Source organism: Mustela erminea, chromosome 1 (genome assembly GCF_009829155.1).
Source record: "Mustela erminea isolate mMusErm1 chromosome 1, mMusErm1.Pri, whole genome shotgun sequence".
NCBI classification, from domain to species: domain Eukaryota; kingdom Metazoa; phylum Chordata; class Mammalia; order Carnivora; family Mustelidae; genus Mustela; species Mustela erminea.
The window spans coordinates 125,583,298-125,605,058 of NC_045614.1; the positions used below are offsets into that span (position 1 = coordinate 125,583,298).

Consider the following 21,761-nt stretch of genomic DNA (forward strand, 5'->3'; position numbering starts at 1 on the left):
TTTTTATTTTCTTCCCATCCCTTCTGAAGACAGAAGCCACCAAAGAAATAAACCATTAATGTTGCATGCACAAGATTGCTGAGCTAAATGACAAGGGAATGCAGACTGATACCGATCTTTTGAGTAGTAGGCAAGAACCTAAGGCCCCAGGTGATAGAAATCAGGCTCTGGCAGCTAGGTTTAAATCAGACTTGATATGTGAGTCTTAGGCTCTATCCCTATACCTATTCCACAGCTGGAAGTGAGGAAGAGGCGGAAGGAAAGGCAATTCCTTATTCTTTTGTGCAGGTGACCTTAGCTGATTGGGGTCTAAAAGGTTTAGGCCAAATTTCTAGCTCCATCTTTTCGTATCTGTGTCAAGGGAAGGTCAATGTTCTCTTTGGTTCAAAAAGCACAGCCTGGTCATTAATTGCTACCTGTAAGGTTGATCTGTTGATTGCTGCTTGCAGTAGTGTTTCAGTATTCCATATTATGTAACTTGTCAATCAGGTTGCTACTATCTAAATACAAGCAGTTACATATAATTATACCAATCTTCCTGCAGAAAATATACTCAGACTGTCAGGCATTTGAATTTGTAGCTCTGAATTCTTTACCCTTTCAGCTTTAGGGAGAATTCCAGGGAACAAAACGGCAATGGTACCTTCTTGCTTGGTTGACTTCGATGCAAGGCCAATGTGAAAGGAAATCATGGCCTGCGAATACCTTGCTTCCCCCAGCTTCAGTAGCCTCATCTGATGTCAGTATTGTTTGATCAGAGCTGTTATGCCTTCAAGTGAGAGCTGCCATGCTCTTCAAAAGGGAGAACCAAGGGACTTGAAAAAGTGTTTCTGCAGAGAGGCTGGGAATTCATTCAGACGGTGCGCACCCACTGGGGGCCCACTCTGTGTAGGCGCCCGACCACTACTGAGTATGGAATAGGAACAAGACACAGAGAAGGGCCCGCCCTCAGGATGCCCCCGTTCTGGAGAGAGATGTCCACCACACACCATAACTAAAACATGTGATTTGTTAGATGGTAGTCAAGTAGGCATGGAGGGCAGTAAGAGGCAGAGTTGAAGTTTTGGATAAGATGGTTGCGAAAGGGCTCCTGGAGAAGGTGACTTGTTGATCAGCATTTGGAGGAAGCAGGCGAAGGAGCAGAGCAGGGGGAGAGGGAAAACAGGGCAGACGGAAGGGAGAGAGAGGAGTGCTCTCTGTGCCTGGAGCGCTCTGAGCAAGCCGGGGTGGGGTGGGGGAGTGACAGGAGAGGAGGTTGGAAATAGAACCCCGCAGGAACACTAAAAACCTGCTACAGCTTCGTCATTTACCCGGGTACTGCAGCAAGTGTGTTTAGATCTATTAATTTAATCCTTATTATTTGATACCTGTTTTACAGAAAGGGAAACTGTTGAGCATAAGTAGCTCTAGAGCCGGTAAACCATCCAAGGGCACCTCACGCCTCCTCCCAACCTTTTTCTCTTGATTTCCACACTCCTCTGTAGGAGCTGTGGAGCTCCAGCTCAGCTCGCGGACTCTCTCCCGGACCAGGGGAGTTCCCTGCTTGAGAAGAGAAAATTGTCAAGGGAAGTCAGCAAGATGCTGTCCTTTCTCTTCTCACCACTCCTCATCAGTCTGTCTAAGCGGGAGGCATAAAAATGGGGTGGGAGAGAAGAATTTCACTGGAGTCAGGGAAACCTTGCCCTCCTTGAGAGGAAGCTCCCTGAGAGGTCAAGGTCGGATTGCAGCTAAATTTAGCTGGAAATCAGTGATTGAGGAGCTAGTCAGCTACCTGCCCATTGCAGCCTGCCCAGAGCTCGGGACATGTCACAGTCACTTAAAAAAAGCCCAGGTTCTGCGCCCTGGGTGGCTGAGTTGCTTAAACAACTGTCTTCGGATCAGGTCATGATCCTGGAGTCCTCGGATCGAGGCCCGGATCGGGCTCCCTGCTCAGTGGGGAGCCTGCTCCTCCCTCTGGCCTTTTCTCTCTCTCTCTCTCTCAAATAAATAAGTAAAAATAAAATCTTAAAAAAAAAAAAAAAGCCCAAGTTCTTTCTCACGACGTTATCACGTATCACCCATCTCCCCCAGATTTCAGGCAGGAGTGTCCTCAGCCTTACTGCCGGAAGGAGGCTGTGTTTTTCTGAGAGGCACGTGAGTTCTTACTCCCGCAGCTCGCTTCCCAGGGATGGATGTGTCTGCTGACAAATTGCTGTTGTCTTGCTGGCCACCGTTCTGAAAGATGATGAATATGTAAGGAGCTGTCCTGCATTCGTAAAATGGCATTCCGTTTTCAAACGTCCTTTTTGTCCTCTCGCCTTCCTAGCCAGAGAAGGGTTTGCAGACCTTCGCTGGGGAAGCACAATCGCTAATGCAGTCTGTGCTGACACAGAAGACTTCCGTCGCGGGGAGAGAGATTTTTCAGCCTCTGCCGAGATCTGGGTCTCGCGCTATTGCAGGTGGAGCGGTTGGGACGCGGTGATCCGTGCTCTCCGACACTGAGTGGGGATCCATATTTGGATGTTATTCCGTGGCTGCCTTCTAGAGACTTGAGTTCCTGGAGCCTCAAGGAACTAAGAGGTGGTGAACGATCGTCACTGATAAAGCACAGCATTGCTCATCTTAATCTTTCTACAAATACCAAGTTATGCTTGCCTTATTTCTTGGAAACAGATCACAGCAACAGCAAGATTCCTACATCCCTTCATTTGAAGAACTTAAGTTGGATAAAAGAGAACACCTTTATTCTCTTACAGTTGACCCTTATATTTTAAGCTCAAAGTTCCATCATGATTTATATTTTAAATATTTTATTCATTTATTTGAGAGAAAGAGAGAGTACATGCATGAGAAACAGCAAGCAGGAGCGGGGGTGGGGGAAGGGCAGAGGCAGAGGGAGAAGCGGACTCTCCACTGAGCAGGGAGCCCCATGTGGGCCTCATCCCAGGACCCTGAGATCATGACCTGAGCTGAAGGCAGATGCTTAACTGACTGAGCCACCCAGGCACCCCTTGATTTATATTTTAATTGAACAAAACAATGTATTCCTGAATCAGGCTGCCAGTAATTAAAAACTATAAACATTTGAAAAGAGGAAAGAACACACACACACTATAAAGAGTTGTTCAGCAGTGAAAATAGGCTATTCTTTCAAAAATTAATGGAATTAGCAAAATTACACCTCTGTGTGCAAATATCATAAACCAAATTCTATCTAGCCCCAATACTACTTTATTGTTTTTTTGGTTTTTTGTTTTTTAAATTTAGAAAATGCTTCTTAATTGGGAGACAGTGAAGATCTTGGAATGTGTCTCTTACACGTAGGAGAAAGCCAGACGGGAAGTGTTCTTTGGGCCATTGGGTATTACCTGTGTTCCAAGAATGGTTGTTGGAATTTGAGGAACATGCCCTTCATTTGTAAATGCTGCTAAGAAAAGAAAGAACAATCTCCCTCCTCTCACCCACTATGAGAGATCCCTGAGGTCAAGGCCTTTTGATCTTTGCGATCTTGTGGAGAATATGACTTTTAATAGAATTCAGCATTCTTTGAGCACCTATTAAATGTCAAATTCTTTGAAAGCAGGGTTCTTTGTTTTTGGCTCCATTGACATTGTGAGCCCAACAATTCTTTGTTGGGGGAGGGGAATGTCCGGTGCATTGTATAAAGTCTGGAAGTCCTCTGGCTTCTACCCATGAGGTATCAGTAGTACCAGTCATGACAATCAAAAAAAATGTCTCCAGACATCCCCAAATGTCTTTTTGGGACTGAGGGAAAATTACCCTTATTTAAATGGAGTGAAGTAGAGAGTTTAACTACATTTTTTTTTTTTTAGGATAAAACATATATGACTGCTTAAAATTCACCCCCATCTATGCCTATACCTGTACATGTGCCCATACCTATATTCATACCCACAGCCATACTCATACCTATACCCATACCCACAAACATACCCACCATACCCATATGAAAACCTGTACTCAAACCCATACTTAAACCCACACCCACACCCATACACATACATATATAAATACCCAACTCATACCTATACTCACACCCATACCCACACTCACACCCATACCCATACCCACACCCATACGCAAACCTATACCCATACGTATAACCACGCCCACACCCATACTCGTACTTGTACCCATATGCATACCCATACTCATACCTATACCCACACGCATACCCAAACCCATAGACATACCCACATACCCATGCTTATATCCACCCCCACCCCCATACCCATACCAGCTATCTATGCACATACACATTTGCAGAGTCCTTACAGAGGAGGCATTTGGTTGGAAGCACTCATTGTAGTCTTTTTTTTTCCATGAGAATCATTATGACTCCAGTAAATTGCTCACTAAATTTCATCTGTCGCCTGCGTTCCTGCTCAGATAAAACTAAAGCCTATTGAAATTGATTTTTGTGTCAGCAGCAGAGCAAGGATTCAGTAAGAACATGAAAGCTTCCCTTTCATTCCTACTCTTTTCTTCCCCACGTTACTTCAGATTTGGTGGGCCCTAATTATATTCCAGTGCTTCTCCTGCTGACATTTCTTCTGTTTTAATTAAAACTTCTGGAGGTTTGAGGACACTGTGGGAGAGAGTTTATTCATCAACAGCCCTGATGAAGAGTCAAATGCGTCCCTCTTTGTGTCCCTGCTACCCGAGAACGATAGCCGGGGACCCAACGATAGCCGTGGTCATTTCCCTTGGTTTTTCCCTTACCACCCTGGTGCCATCCTTCTTTTTCCCTAACTCCAATCTTCTAGACCTGATCTTGCCGCTGCCACAGACACACTGTTATTAAGGAACCCCGAGGCACTGTGGGTAGAACGGCTTCCTATTGAAGCCATAAATTAGGTGAAATGAAATGCAGCACTGTCTTTCTTATCATCATCAGTATTATTTATCTCTGCCTTGCTGCCTATGGTGCCTTGTGGTGCAAAGCCAACCCACCCTGTCCTGACCACGTGGTTGTAAATCTCCAAAAAGACAGGGCTCTTGTTGGGCTGTCACTGACAAGCCGATGCGGGCCTGGGGAGAGAACATAATATATCTTCTTAATCAGCAGCTGGGAAATGGGACGGAGTGAGCAGAAGGGTCTGTCAGAGATCTGGAGGGGAAGACAGAGTTGCCCCCTGAAATAGTCCGTACTGAGAGAGATGCTGACTCAAAATCTGACAAAATGAGCTGCCCTTCTCTAGGACAGCTGGACCTGTCCTTGGGTTCGTATTCTCTCAGGAAAATGGAGGGCAGAGATGGAGGAACTTGAGCAGGGCAGAGTCCGGGCCTGGCTTCCCTTCTTGTCATCTCTTTCTCTCCCTGACCATTTCCTCAGTCAGGTAAACTGTGAGATCATGAACTACAGAATGCTAACGACTCTCCTCACACCTCTGGGCCTCACTCCAGTGACCAGTGTGTTGGTTCGCACTTGGAAAAGAAAAACAACAAGACCTTCTTGAGCAAAATGCTCATATCAGGCCATGTGGCCTTTTCCTTCAGTCACCACACTGAGAGCCATTCTTACAGTCACGTATTTCTTAAGAGAAGATTTATCTGCCACTCTTAAGTAGACATTTCTCAAAATTCTCTCATACTTCTCCCAAGTTAAGCCATGATGGATCACTGGAGTCTCTCCATTCACTGTGATTTGAGGCAGCTTACAAGGTCCACTACGCCTAGAAACTTCATGTTTCCAGGTGTGATTTATGCCTACTCTTTGCCAGATGGTGTCCTAGGTAATGACAGACTTAAGCAGACATAAGGCCAAGTCCCTGCCTTTGAGGAGCTTTTGGTTCTACCATACGGCAGCCGTTTGCCTGGTGGACTAAAGGTCCGAGACACTGGGGCCTCAGGGAACTCAGGGGAGAAGCAAGTTGGCTCCAATATTATTCACACGGCCTCTGGTAGGCTCTTAAGAGCTGTCCGCTCTGGCACTATACTTTCAGAGACTGCATCAAGGGCAGCCCATCTTTGGATCTTAAGGGGATCACTGACCTCTCTATCATGCAGTACCCATGTATTTTGAGACACTGTGCTCTGAAATTAATAATACACTCTATGTTAGTTAATTGTTTAAAAAAAAAAAAAAGGCACTGTGCTTGGATGCTCAGATGGCAGAGTAGTAAAATCTCACCTGATAGAAAAACCCCAGTTAAAAAAACCCCACAAAAATAACCATTGAGAATCAACATAAAGTTGTTTACTTTTATGTTTTAAAAATTAAGAACATTTCATTAAGGATATTTCTCCACCAAAAATCTTAAAGAAACCTACTTAAGTTGAATGCCTCTGACTTATTTAGAAAAATATAAATGCCACAGGCTCCTTATTTTCCTCCTTTTACTGAAGTTGAGTATACATTTCATCCTGGAGTGGTGTCCGGGAACCAGGGTTTTTAAACGCCATCTATCTCTGCAGGGACCACCCTGACTCAGGGAATAGGGAAGGCTTTGGGGGCGGGGCGGGGGGTGAGGGTGGGACACTGGGAGGCTTAGGGGTTGGCTACAGACACACATTCTTTCTCCATCTTGTGCACCCCTCCGTCCTGGAGGTTGAAATTTCTGGAAGGAGTTGTCTTCCCAGCAATTAACGTACAAGAGCCACCGAAGATTGTGATAATTCAGTGGCATAAATTAGAGGGGAGCCTATAAGGTCTTTGGTTTTGTGCTCCCTTTTTCGGTGGGGGGAGTTGAGAGAAGAGGTTACTGGGAAGTATGTTCTTGGCTGACGGCCATGGCCAAGAGACTGGTTCTGCTACTTTTTTGAGCTCTCATCACCCTGCCTCCCCGTCTGCCTCGTCACTGCTGTCACTTGAGCTCTGCGTGCCTTTCCTGGGTACAGGCTTCAGGCTCCCTGCCATGGAATCTGCATACATTAACTATTGTCTGCTAAAAATTGTGACTCTTTGATATTTTTTTTTCCCCTTTAATCATCCATTTTGATTTATCCATGAGCCAAACTGGCAGCCCTGAAGATAGGAATCCTAGTTTCTAACAAAGCAAAATGAGACAGTCTTTTCTTCCCCACCCTGTGTCTGCGAGCAAGCCTCAGGTCTCAGTTGGCCCAGCCCTGAACAATCTTGAAAACAATCCATTTTCTGCCTGGCACAGGGGCCAAGCGGAGGAATTCACAGGGAGCCGTGTTGAGATGGGGAGCGGTTGCTTGGGAACTGGCCTGATTGGGTGCCTTGCTTCATCCTTGCCACAAGTCTGGGAGTGGTGGAGGCTGGATCACAGCTCTGTGGAGACAGAGAGCAGGACTTTTTTAAGCTACTGATGGATGGCATAGCAGGCCGAGGAAAGATAAAGTCCTTATTTAACCTGGGGAAATCCTAGGAGTACACATTGGTCCAAATATATCCTGTGACCATTCTTGTTCCTTGATTGGAATCTTCATGAGGTTGTTTTGTCTACTTCTGTGCCTCAAGACATGTTGTATCCGAGAAAGGTAGTGTTCTTGAAGATGTGCAGGGAGGTGTCTTAACTATGCTTTCGTCGTGACTGTGGCACATCCAGAGTTCACCTTCACCGATGTCGTTGTTACAGCTTGGAGGGAAAGCTACAACCATTTGCTAGCCTCTCTCATCTGTGGAGGGGAAGTAGATTGGCCTCGGAACTTCATCCACTAAATTCAGCTTCTCATGTCTTATTTATGAGTGAGATGATTGAAATTCTCGCTCACAGCCCCACCCCATCTGCTCCCGTACACTCTGGCCCTGGATACAAATGGGGGGAACTGGGAGAAACTGATGTGGACATATGGATGGTGTTGGCCAAGAACCTGAATACAGCCCTCAGCCCTCACTACTTGTTTCGGTCCACTAGTTAGCAAATATTTACTCTCAGTCCCTGCTGTGCCAAGCACTGTGGGAGGTGCAGGGTAAATATGTATCCAAGCCATTCCCAAGCCCTGAGGAAAATCTCTGGTCCCATCCACTTTTCACCCTCTCCCTTGCTTCCATCCTAATCCAAGTTGCCATCTTTTCTCAGCTGAATTAATTACTAAGTGACATTATAGATGTTATTTCTCCAACATCGTTTCTGTTTCCTCTGTTGTCTGCCCTGCCCCTAGAACAATCTTTTCAAAATGCGGACTTGGTGACTTTATACCCTTGCTTCAGCCCCTGTAGTGGCTGCTCATTTGTCTTAGGATAAAGGTGGAACTGCTCAAAGTAGCCTGTGAGGCTTGCTGGACACCCTCTCTCTGCTCTGCCATACTGGCCTGCTTATAGTTACTGAAATGCTCTAAGAACGATAGGATAACAGGACCTTTGAACATGCTGTTCCCGTTATCTGGATTTATTTCTCAATAAGTAATGAACTATTACTTAGTTCATTCGGTTCATCCTTTAGATAAGAGTTTTTGTGAAAAAAAATCTTTCACCTCAGATCCAGTAAGAAATACTGTTCATTGCTACCAAGAAAGAGAGAAAATTAAGAAAAGAAAAGAAGGAAGGAGGAAAGAAAGAAAGAAAGATAGATAAAGAGAGGGGACGGGAGGGAGGGAGGGAGGGAGGGAGGGGAAAGGAAAGGAGAGGATGAAGGTATGCGGAAAGATGGAATCTTTTTTGTTTGTTCCTTTCGTTTTGTTTTTAAGATTTTACTTTTTCAAGACAGCAAGAGACGGAGATAGCCACAGAGAGCGTGAGTAGGGAGAAGAGGGAGAAGCAAGTCTCCCCACTGAGCATGAAGCCGGGATCTAGCAGGGCTACATCCCAGGACCCTGGGATTGGAAACTGAGCCAAAGGAAGACGCTTAACTGACTGAGCCACCCAGGCGCCCCAAGGATGGAGTCTTTGACTGAGTTCCCTGGGAAACAAATGTTGAGGACAGAGATTATTAGAAGTATTTTGGGGAGTGCTCTCAGAATCAATACCTATGGGAGGGTGAAGATAGATTTGAGCAGAAGAAGAAATTGAATGCACTTACAAGATCCCAAGAATCCCAGAAAGGAGCCTTGGAGCTGGGATGGCCCCCCAGAATTGTTCCATCTTGACATAAGTGGTGTAGGCTTTTGTATTCCTATATCAACCAGTCATTGAATGCTTGCGGCCTCCACGTAAGGGCCATTACTTTAGGCAGGGAGCATGACCCTGGGTTCCGTTCTTCTCCTTGGTGAGGAGCAGCTCCTGAAGAGAAGCAGAACACTTCAGTCCTGAAGAAAGGACCTGCATGGCACTCCACAGTGGCCATTACAGGCAATCCCTTGTGATGCCTGGACCTGCTTGTTTTGTAGAAGTCTGGAAACAGCTCCTTTAGTATTCTAGCCCGTCTCTTTTCCTTGATAAAGTTATAAGAAGCCCCCAGTTGCATCTTATCTGATGGGTGCCACCTAGGCTCCTCATTTCCCTCCTCTCCTACCCATTTGACTTCTCTTCTCCTTGGATAGCATCTTTGCTGGTCTGTGTAGCTGACTCAATGGAGCAACTTGAGATGTCTGAGGCATGCCTACCATGATTTTCTCAGGCTTGGCCGCTAATGTTGTCCCTTTACCAAAATTTTGGATGCCATTAAAAAAAAAAAAAGTCCTATATTCTACATTCTGAGACTAAAAAAGCTGAGGAGCAGGCCCAGGAGTTAATTACCAGGGTAGAAGAAAAAAGGCTGAATCCCCAATTCAAGTCTAACTGGGAAAGAATAAGACTCTGAAGGTTGGAATGGAGACATCCCAGCTGATGCCCTTGAGAGCTTGAAATCTCTGATTTCCCCAACCCCTCTGAGCCCATAGCAGTGATGTTTATATCGTATTTAAAGACAGGCCTCAGGATTTAACCTCACTTCCTGGATGATTTTCATAGGTTGCCTTTGGTTGGTGATTAATTGCTCTTGGCTTTTCATTGTTTTTCTCTAGTACATCAGGGACTCTCAGCAAAAGCCATTTGATTCTGTATTTTAAAACTACTCTTTCGGGGCGCCTGGGTGGCTCAGTGGGTTAAGCCTCTGCCTTCAGCTCAGGTCATGATCCCAGGGCCCTGGGATGGATCGGGCTCTCTGCTCAGCAGGGAGCCTGCCTCCACCTCTCTCTCTGCCTGCCTCTCTGCCTATTTGTGATCTCTGTCGGTCAAATAAATAAATAAAATCTTAAAAAAAAAACAAAAAAACTACTCTTTCTTCCGGACCTCTCTAATGTCTGAAATGTTGGAGTCGCTAGTGTATTCTCTGACACCTCTATCCTACTCCAGTTCTCCAAGATGTCCCCTGAGTGAACATCTTGACCATGACACAGTGGGCCAGGGGCTGGCCAAGAGCCACTGACACCAGGGATGGGGATCTCCTTGACAGCTACTCTTTGAGTCAGTTTCCTTGGGCCATTCCTGTCACTGACTGTCTTGGGTAGAGTTCCCCCTAGAAACGGTCCCTGAGATGGAGATTTACATGCAGAAATTTTACTGGGGAGTGGTCTTAGGGTCTACACCTATGAAGAAAATAGAATTGTGTGGAAGAAAGAGTATAACCTCAATTCAGTCTTACAGACACCACGGCCATCCCTAGCGGAGGTCAGGAACTAAGATGGTCCCTCAGAATTGTCCCACTGTAAGGCAAGAAGGCTGTCAACCAGTCATTGGTTTGGCTGTCTCCAGGAAAGAGCATGACTTTGGTAGTGCTTTTGTGTTTGAAGCCTATTCCCAGAGATCAAACTGACTAAGAGCCATCAGATGTTTCAGTTTTGAAGGGAGAATCTGGATGGTGTGCTATAGCATCAATGATAAGTAGATAGATAGGCAGACAGACAGATAGATAGACAGGCATAACCATGACATTTGATACATAGAAGAATAGCCATAACCACGTGGGCTACACTGATTCTTTTTTCCATTTGATTTGATTTATTGTCATGGTTCTCCATGGGGTTGTTTTTTGTTGTTGTTGTTGTTTTTGTCTCTTTCTTTGTTTTTGAGTAAGCTCTTGCCCAACATGAGGCTTGAATTCTCGACCCCGAGATCAAGAGTCACGAGCTTTACGAACTGAGCTAGCCAGGTGCCCCAGTTTTCATGGTTCTTGTGATGCACCTGTTGAAAATCGCAATGTTGGATAGCAGTAGGGTTCTTGTAGGGTGTTGTGGAAACACGAAGATAGGGCACTTGCTCGCAATTAGGATAGTGAAGACATCTTCCTCAATAAAGGCGAGGTCTAATCAAAGCAAAATACGATTTGCTAACTACATTCTACCTGCGTGTGAGTCCTTGGACAGCAGGGAAGGAAATAGTGGGTAGAGTGTCTTCATTTTCCACAAACCCAGTTTGCTCCCGTGCTCCGCTGGAAACAAATGTATTTCAGTGACCTAGAAATCAAAGTGCTCTTTCTTCCAGGCTAGCCTGAGGCTAGCGGCTCTAAAGCCATCTTGCTGTTCCTTAGTAAAGGACAGCAATCACAGAGCCAAGGCTTCCAGGGCTATTTCGGGCAAAACCATTGTTTTTCTTGTGCATTCATTGTAGGGAGGAGGTAAAGGGGTGGAGTTCTATAATCGTTGAGTGATTGAGATTTCGCTGCAGTGTTATTTTGTAATGAACAAGAACCAGCATATATGTATTTTTTAACGTCAGGTGTGAGGGAGAAGAAAGGAAGAAGGGGGGCAGAAGGTGTGTCTGAGGATGGGGCCGGACCACACCCCCCCAGTTCCGAGTGACCCCACACCCTTTGTTCTCCTCCATCTGCTGCCCATTCTTCCTCCTTCCTTGTGGGCCTGCTTGAGGCTTGAGGACAGGATGGACAATAGGCTTTGGGTCCTACTGGAATACCAATTATGCTTTTTAGTCTAAGATTTAGTCTTTTATTTTTGTTCTTGTTGGTTATTTCACGGGGGGAAAAAACCTTCTTTCTTTTATTAAAAAATGACTCAGCACTGCAGTCCAACAAGATATTTTTTCTAATTTTTGTAGAGAAAAAAAAGTTAACCCTTTGTCTCCCTTTAAAATCCACCCCAGAATTAAAAATGTTTTTGTCCTTGGCTGAATATGCATTTTTAGATTCAAATTTAGATGGCGTCTGTGTTTGTGTTTTTCATGACTTCATAAATGGAAATAAATTAAAATTAGGAGTAATGTTAAATTTTCACTTTAAAATTTTCCTATGATAAAAACATCCTCCCCTGTTGCCTTGCCCTCAAACAAAAAAATACTATTTTTTAAAAGCCTACCCGAAATAGAGATGAACAGTTTAACTCCAATGAAGTAAAATATGAAAAGAAAATATGTTTAAAAATCTCTTAAAACTTTTGGGGCTCCTGGGTGGCTCAGTGGGTTAAAGCGTCTGCCTTTGGCTCAGGTCATGATCTCAGGGTCCTGGGATCGAGCCCCGCATCGGGCTCTCTGCTCAGCGGGGAGCCTGCTTCCCCTTCTCTCTCTGCCTGCCTCTCTGCCTGCTTGTGACCTCTGTCTATCAAATAAATAAATAAATAAAATCTTAAAAAAAAAAAATCTCTTAAACCTTTCCTAATAAGAAGTTTTATTTCAAGAGCTGGATGGCAGAAGTGGGAGAGAGGAGAAAGTATCCTGTGTGTAGGTTCTCATTAACTGTGAGGTTTGGGCCTCATCTCTAAAAGGGTATTGGATTAGGCACCTTAGGGGCTCTTCCAACTCAATTTATTTGTGATTTTATGAAGTTGCTTCTTTAAACAGTGTCCGAACAATGACTGTGCCTCAGGTTTCTAGTGATCTTTAGGTCCGCTGACTCCCGGCTATTCCCTCAAAGTCGGCCTTAATCTGGATTCTAATTTAGGTTGACATTCTCCAGTGATGTAAAAGGCACCTCATGGTAGGCGGCCTCCTTTGTGGCCCTCCTCTGTCAAAGGTTGACAGCTCAGCAGCCTTCGTGTTCCAGAGTGCGGGGGATGTCTTTGCCTGGGACTGAGCTGAGGCTGCTAATTGTTCCATCTCCAGGATCTCATTTAAGCCCTAACTGCCATCCTGAGGTGTACTATTCAGTCATCTGTCAGAACCATCCAGAACGGTTCTGCAGCTTGGGAGTGAAATTGAAAATGGGAGACAAGTAGGTTATTCTCTTCCGCAGTATTGCCTTCGATGACATTATTAGCCGTTACTAGAATAAAAACAAAGACCAAAAAAAAAAAAAAAAAAAACCCCACACAAAAAAACCAACATTATACCTTCCATTCAAAAAAGTAGCAGGTATTTCATTTACTTCTCTCACAGCAAGGACTGCTCCATGCCAACTTGGGTTTGAAATCTCAAGTGGATCTCTTGTATTCTATCTGCTCCCTGGCCTCGGGCCTGGGCCAAGGGCTAGATGTACTGGGCTCCCAGCCTGCTGGTGGAAAGAACTAGGTGTTGATGTGTCCTTGTAACAAATTATTCATTCCAAGAGGATTCCCTGTTTCTTAAGGAGTTAAAGATCAAATTAGTGTTTCTCAAATTGTGTATCGACAGAGATGCCTCAGGGGCCCCCAAAGAGGAAGAGAAAGATGTGGTGGGCAGAGCGGATCAGATTTTGCGGGTCAAGCCCCTGCTTGAATCAGAAGGATTCCATTTAAGATTTATCTTTCTTTTTGGTGGGGGTAGGGGGTCCAGGTTCTGTTGCAAATGAAGTCAGAAGACAAGGAAGGGAGAGTGGGAAGGAAAAACAGAGAGGGACAGGAGGGACCACCGGTCCTTTGGGCTCAGTGCAGTCATAGGCCCCACGGACATGTTCATTGATAGCACGGAGGGGAAAAGGTATTGTCAGTGAGGTTTCAGAGGAGGTGATACTTGAGTTGAATCTAAGAGGACTGAGTAACTTTACTGCGGATTCAGGAGGAGACGCATATCTTGGGCCAAGAAAATACATTACCAGAGAGGCAAGAACAATATTGTACAGTGAGAGAACACACATAGTTTCATCTCAAGGACCCCAGAATGAGAGCAGATGGGAGCCCCCCGAGGCGGTATGAGAGGGAGAGGGCTGGGTCACAGGCGGCCATACAAGCAGGTGTTCACCTGTGTCTGGCTGTGTGAAGCCCGTAGCAGAACTGCAGGGTGAATCGGCTAGAGGACACCCACCAGTTGCTCTGTATTTGTCTTCAGTTTCCCTACCCTCCTTTAGTACTTTAGTGGAGAAACCGCCATCGTTTGAGGTATGCTGGCCCTTTGTTGAAGACTTGAGGCAGCTGTCCCCTGAACAGCGCGACTTTGGACTGTATAGGTCTGCATAGAGCAGATTTTTTACAGGACATACTGTAAATGTATTTTTGCTTCCTTATGATCTTCTTAATAACATTTTATTTTCTCTAGCTTACCTTAATGTAAGAATATAGTATATAATACACACAACGTACAAGGTGTAGGTTAATCAACTGTTTTATGTTAGCGATAAGGCTTTCCATCAATAGTAGATGTTAATAATAGGAGTTAATAATAGGAGTTAAGTTTTTGAGGATCAGAGTTGTACATGGATTTTTGGTGGCGGTGGGGGATCAGACCCTCTTAACCCTCACATTGTTCAAGAGTCAACTGTATTCCCACAGAAAAGCTGCTGATTCCTTTGCCAAGTTCATCATTGCAGCATCCTAGACTCTTACTGGGACCCGGACAACTCGGGAGGTCATTCAGTGCTTATCAACAGAGAACACTATTGCTAGCTACTTCTCCCTGGTGTGAGAGTAGCTCTGCAGGAAGTCAGTATTCCTGGCCTCTGGAAACTGCATTACTAAGTGTTCCTTGGTGTGGAAAGGGGTGGTGGTAACAAGGATACCTTCTGCCTCCCCCAACCACGGAGCCCTATTCCCCCATATTCTGCAGACAGGGAAACTAGGGCCCAGATGAGTTACATCACTTGCCCCAGTGAACCTGTTGGGCATGAGCAGAACCTGGACAAGAACCAGGCCTCTTGAATTCCAGTCCAGGGCTCTGTGCGGTAGCACTCCAGGCCCTTCCCTTACTGTCTTGTAAGTTGAAAGAGGTAGGAGGGGCTGTGCCCTTGATCCTATTGGGTTATGGAGTTGGTACCTCCTTCTTTTAGCTCTTTCCTGACCAAGGAGGAGGGGAGCAGAATGGGAGGTCGAAGGGTGAAGGGAAGCACTACCAGAATCAGAGTCAATAGGTGTAAAAAGCTGAGATACATGAGAAGAAAAGGGACAGACAGCACCAAACCTATCCCCTCTTCCCAGCTACAAGCATCCATGCCTCCATCACCTAACCATACCACTCCGGCTGTGGGGTGAGCGCCCACCACCCCAGACACTGAAATACAATGATGAGACATGGCCCTGGCCTTCATGAAACATATAAGCTAGGAAGAAAGACAGCATTTAGCATTAATCACAAGATAGCGTCATAACTAATCGTAGGCCACATCCGCGGATACCTCCCCTGTGCCGGGCACCGCCACACGCTATAGCTGAGTTATCACATTCAGCCCCCACTGCAATACTAGGAGTCAGGTACCGCGGTCTCCGTTTTTCAGATGAGGAAACTGAAGCCTGGAAGGTGAGGGAAGGTCAGGGGACTGGTCTAAGGTCATGTAGCTGGTATTTGAACCCAGCTGATCTTGGCGGTATAATATTACTGCCTGGTAGCAGTCCTAGCGGAAATGTACTTTAGAAGCCACATATAAAATGCATTTAGAAGTAACACGCATTGACTGTCCTCTCTACCTTCTGAGAGTTGCATGTAGACTTCAAGTTTCTCAAGGAGCAAGGTTTTCTCAACCAAAAATTCAAGAGAGAGCTTCTGTTCTGGCGTTGTCCTCTCACCACACCCAATGCTCTTCTGATTCTCTGTGGTTGACACTCTGGTTGTTCCAAAGACCAAGAGGCCTTCCTTGGGCCGTAGAGGCTCACCCTCAACGCTGCCTCTTTGATCACAAATTTGGACTTGTTACTATCTGTTTTATTTTAGGCTCACTTTTAAGATAAGGATACATCTACAATCTCAAGCAAGAGCAGAATCCTATCCAGTTGAGACTGTTAAAATCCAAGATATTTTCATAATCAAGGAAACTAAAGTTTCTTCACATACTGAGTGTTTCCTGACAAAGGAGATACTTATGTCCCCACCAACCAGGCCTACCTCCCCTTCCTCCCACGCAAGCCCTTACCTATCACCTTGGAGAGAACATAGAACCAAATTATTCAACATTACCTTTTTTGGTTAACTTAACAATCACCATGAAAACAAACCCAAAAGCAAAGTGATGGAGATGTTTTACAAAGTAAACACTGAATGGAAATCGATCCTTTAAGCTTTTAAGATGTGTGTGTGTGTGTGTCCGTTTCCCCAACTGCATTTTGTAACAGTGATCTAAGTAATTGTTTGCTATGGGTGGAACTGAATGTGGATATTGCTTATCAGAACTAAAGCCTTTTATTATTATTTTTTTCCTTTACAGGGTCGTCATGTTAAAACAGGCCAGCTTGCAGCCATTAAAGTTATGGACGTCACAGGGGTAACGTATCTTTATCTTGCCATCTCAGTGGCTATATATTTGTGATAGAGAAATTAGTGATAAAAAAATCATTTTTCAGAGATAGAATCTTCTTAAACATCTAAAGTCTTTCCCCACTGAGCTTAACATAAAGCAGTTAAGAGTATTGAACAGCAGACTGAGAAGACCACGGATAAATCACCCTAATTAAATTAGATACCCACCCACTGCCTTATGTAGTTAGAGTGGATAATGTGTGTTGAAAATTTACATAAACACAACCACGTATATTTGCATATGAAGACAGAACACGGATTTGAAGGTATTAAAAGAATAATACTGAGATTACACAGAAAAGATGGGTCTTAGCAATTTTCCCAAAGGTCCACCTAACACTGGAGTAGAAAAAGTTTGGGTAGCTACTGCAGCTTAATTAGGAAATTTCACATGAATATTCTCCTCCTCCAAAATATCGACCAGATAATCCCCACAACCAAAAATTCTTATTATTATGGAGCAACACTGAAATAAAATTTCTGCCTGGGCGATCAAAAGCAATCAAAGGAATAGACTTTATTGTAAATATAATCTCGTGCTTTCAGTCCTTTTTGCTAGGTTTATTTAAAATATTTTAATGCCTTTTTGAGAGTATAGAGCAAAAATGAGACTTGAAAGGACTCACTGGACATCAAAAGCATGTTAATAATTTTCTATTGTTCTGGGGATTTTTCTAAGATGTCTGCCTGCCCTACATTAAAGCTAAAAGACCAAAGTCTTCCATTCAGCCCGGAAGTGGTTTATTCAATGTAAATAGACATGGAATCAATGAATCACACCACAATATCAAAAACCAACATGCAAATTTAAAAAGGCAAGCAATATATCTGCCTGTCAGATTTCAGTCCATGTCTCTTCTGGCTCAGTCTGTTACCTTTGTTAAGTATATATATCATATAGTACACATCTCCCAGAATACTAATTTCACTAATGTTCATTTATACCACACATTGTACTGACTTCCTTTCCTTCCTTATTACTGATCTGAATTTGTCTTTAAATTGTATGTCTTCTTTGCCTGCAGAAAATTATCCCCATGTTTATTGGCATTAGATAAAGTACTACTTCCTTTTATTTGTCCTTTTATTTGAATTATGTATTTGATAAATCAATATAATAAATACATTTTTTGCTATATAAATACAAATAAATTCATTATTCAAATTTCAAAGGTTGCAAATCAGTTCAAATATTTGATCCCTGTTAGTTTATTGATTCACTTGGCCTTTACTGAATAAGAAACTGCAGGTATTTTATATTAATTACGTTTAGTTTCTGCCACCTGAAACAGAGAACTCAAAATAAGAAAGGCCATAGCGGCTCCCTTTCTGGTGTTAAAAGGATTGCGGAATCTACAGCCCGGGTTTATGCAACAATGTGGCCCTTCGGCTTCCACACTCCAGGTTCAAGCTGGTTGTCAATTTCCATGGATCCCATTCTTTGGCAGCAAGACAGGGAGAGTGACTGGGTGGAAGCAGAAGGGTACAGAAAAGAGCTCCTTCCACTAGAATCTTTCCTACTTGTATACATTTCTATTTAACTTCTGCTTTCGTTGGCTATACCTAGATGCAAGGCAAACTGGGAAATGCAGTCTTTTATTTTCCCAACTGGTACAGTTAGGTGCAATTAAAAATATCGTTTCACTCATACGTGGAACTTAAGGAAAAGCACGGAGGACATTAGGAAAAGCAAGGAAAAACTGAAGAGGGGGAATCAGAGTGGGGAGACGAACCATGAGGGACTGTGGACTCCGGGAAATAATCTGAGGGTTTCAGAGGGGAGGGGGCTGTGGGGATGGGGTAGCCTGGTGATGGGTATTAAGGAAGGCACGGGTTGTAATGAGCACTGGGTGTTAGACACACACAATGAATCATGGAATGCTACATCAAACACTAATGATGTGCTATATGGTGACTAACATAATTTAAAAAATCTCATTCTGTTAGTTGCGGAAGGAGAATGGGTAATGCTGTGATCAGTTAGCAGATCTAACACAAAAGTCAAGATCAGCTACAATCAGTCTCTACAGAGAAATCCATTATAAATGTGTAAGCCTTTTACAAAGTTTTTATACACAAAACAAGTCAGAATTTATTGTGCAGTTCTGCCGAAATCATGATGTTCTATTTTCCTTAGATTGAATAGGCTCTCCACATAATGCAGTGCACTTGGCAATTTAACAGTTATTGGGTGTAGACATTGCGAGACATTCATGCTGGAAAGTTCTGTTGTGTGGTTCCGTGGAACTACAGTGATTTCTACCTTTAATCTCAGTGCTCAAAGTTGTATGTTGATGCATAAAGTAGGACTTGAGAGCACTGACTATTACTGACATTGTTTCTGGTTCTATTTTTGAGACTTTAAGTTGCTTGAAGCACCACTTACTCTTGTTAGGCCACCTTGTTTTGAAATCAACAGAGTGATTTATCCCAGCATATGTATTTTCAGTTGAAGGAGTATTAGTTAGCCTTTCTTAACTAGGTTCGCAAGATAGCAAAGCCCTGTAGAAAATGAATATGAGAGACTCTTTTCTCAGCCCCCCAGAGGATGGTACAGAGCTAAGGCTGTTGCCAGGACGTAGGAAAGTCAGTCCATTGTGTACAGGGGATGCTTTATGGGACTTGGACTTAATTTTCTTAGGGAACCCTTGTTGAAAAGGCTGGGTAGTTTCCCTGATTCATACACATCACTGACTGTTTTATAAGCACTGACCCTTAACAACAATAAATATAAGCCTCACACCAGGAGATAGTTTTCTCAATTCCCATGATGTCTGATACAGCGTCAAGTGACTCTTGTATCACCCTTCTACACATTACAGTCAGCATAAGATTTCCTTTGTGAAATTTGTGTGGTAGCCTCAGAAAACAATCTATTTCATTTTGCCATGTTGTCTTTTGTGTATTATGGAATGCTGTAAAAGCTTCTTACCAATTATTATAATTGTGCTCATTATAGCTGCTCCGCTAAAAACCGAGATGAATTCTCAGAGGTCGTCTTTGTTAATTGTTTGCAGTGATCTACTGCAGTTACTATAGTTGATTGTAATGAAATTGATAAAACCATAAGCATGAAATCAATTTTTAGATTATTGTTTTTACTCTACACCACTTCCTCCCCCCCCCCCCCCTTTTCTCCTAATAGAAACTAGCCACAGAAAGAACTGGATATAATGCTTCTGCTCTTCTGGTTTTAGAGCTGAGACACTTCCAAATTTGCCAATATTTGCTTCAGAATTAGTACTACAACTCAGACTCAGTCTTTGAAGTTGTTTTAGTTCCTGAAATAATTATGAGAATTTCTTCATTTCGCAGCTTTCTGGGGATTCCTTCCCAGCTGGGTTTGTGTACTCCAGATTTGCCTACAATATCTAAACAAAACTGGGCCCTCTCGGGTATGTTTCTCAAAGTGGACTACCAATGTCCGAGAACGGTCAGCCCTCCGGTGGTATTTATGAGAAATGCAGATTTCTAGACCTGCTGTATAATTTCTGGGTGGGGTCTCTGAATCTGCCTTTTTTACAAGCCCCTCAAGGAACTCCAAATTCCTGAAAGTCAGAGGGGCACTTTTCTAGGCTTTTTTATTCACTGCTTCCTGGCCAACATAGGTGAAGGGACTGTGGTTCTTTGATAACCCTGTAAATAATCCTCATTTTCATTTGGGTAAAAATTCCTGGTGTAAACTAGTCCCTTTGCAATGATACCTTGAAGCCCACATAGGACTTAAGGAGATCCTAACTTAGTATCATAGGTTCTCACCTTTACAGAAATTGGTTCTGATCTTACTACTCAGCACAGTTTGGGTTCTAGTACTCAAAGCCCACTCAAACCAAATGAAGCTGAGGATGGAATTTACTAGAAGTCAGATGATGTGATTAGGAACTTTCTTTCCATCGCTTGGCTCTGCTTTCTTCCCACCAACAATCCAGGTCCGTGTTCTGATGGCTTCATTATTGTTAGTCCCAGCCAAGTGCCAGTCCAAATATCAGCTTGGGTCACGTCCCCAGTCCTGAACCAACCCTTGTTTTCCTTCCTCCGTATCTGGACTGGGTCCCTGGCCCTGGAACCTAGAAAGACCAAAGTTTGGAAAGGATGATTCCTCAAAGGAAACAAGAGAGATATTTGAGAAAAGAGTGGTGGGAAGGTATCTGAGTAGGCAAAACAAGGAGAATTAAACCACCATGATAGCAAATATCATTGTAGTGAATGTGCTTAAAACCGATGTGGTCCTTAAGTAGAGAACCTCTCTGGGGCCTTTGTAATGTTTCAGCCAAAAGTAGTAATAATGGTAACTAACATTGGTGGAGTGATTATTGTGAGCCAGAACTCTTTTAAATCCTCCCTATATATTGATTATTTAACCCTTTCGGCAACCTACCAAACAGCTTCCATTAACAGCACCATTGAGAAGCACCATGAGAAGAACAGGCATATTAAGTATCCTGCTCAGTGTAACATGTACGTGGGGAGTGACTATTTCAGCCTGAGCATTTTATTTTATTTTATTTTTTAAAGATTTTTTTAATTTATTAGACAGACAGCAATCCCAAGTACGCAGAGAGGCAGGCAAAGAGAGAGGGAAACAGACTCCCTGCTGAGCTGAGAGCCCACTCGGGGCTCGATCCCAGGATCCTGAGATCATGACCTGAGCGGAAAGCAGAGACTTAACCCATCCACCTACCCACTGACCCACGCACCCCACAGCCTGAGCATCTTAACTCTATCCTTAAAGTCCATCCTCTCGACCGCATTGCTGTAGGTCTCCAGTTAAGATAGAAGGGCACTTAGTGTTTAATTTAGTGTGAATTTTTCCATTAGTTTATTCAATAAGCATTTACTAAACGTTTGCCTACTAGGAGGACCCATTTTAAACCCTGCTTGACTGAGTTTCTATTTCTGTCTTGCCTGCTGAATTCCTGTAACTGAAGCTGACGACCAGGCTCCAACTCTCTTTGAGGAGTAAGGAAGTGGTCTCCCAGGAGCCTCTGGCAGAGGGCTTTGAACATAGTTAATGGGTTCAGTGGAGGAAGAAAAAAAAAAGTGTTTAATCCTGAGTCGTTTGTAAGAGTCAGAGGACACACTGCTCCAACCAGGTTTGGTTCCTCCCTCTTGAAGAGAGGCCATTCGGTGGAGTGATTGGTAGCATAGAACATAGCATTATTAATAATAGTCACAACAACAACAACAGCCATGGTCAAAATAAAAATGGCTCCATACTTACCCTGTGCCAAACACTGCTGTACTTGGTTAACCACATGTTAGCTCATTTGATCCTCAAAACAGCTCCCATGAGTGGACACTGCTACTGTGTTCATTTCATGAATGAGTGATTGAGGGCATAAAGAGCCTG

At 43.8% G+C, this 21,761-nt stretch overlaps 1 protein-coding gene across 8 annotated transcripts in view; it reads left to right on the top strand.

The window, feature by feature from the left end:
* TNIK (TRAF2 and NCK interacting kinase) overlaps positions 1 to 21,761 on the top strand; it is a 377,677-nt gene that overhangs the window by 208,858 nt on the left and 147,058 nt on the right. For all 8 annotated transcript variants that reach the window (XM_032341356.1, XM_032341372.1, XM_032341359.1 and 5 more), the window contains exon 3: positions 16,320 to 16,376. In XM_032341356.1, coding sequence (XP_032197247.1) covers positions 16,320 to 16,376 — 57 coding nt within the window. The remainder of the gene's footprint in view (positions 1 to 16,319; positions 16,377 to 21,761) is intronic.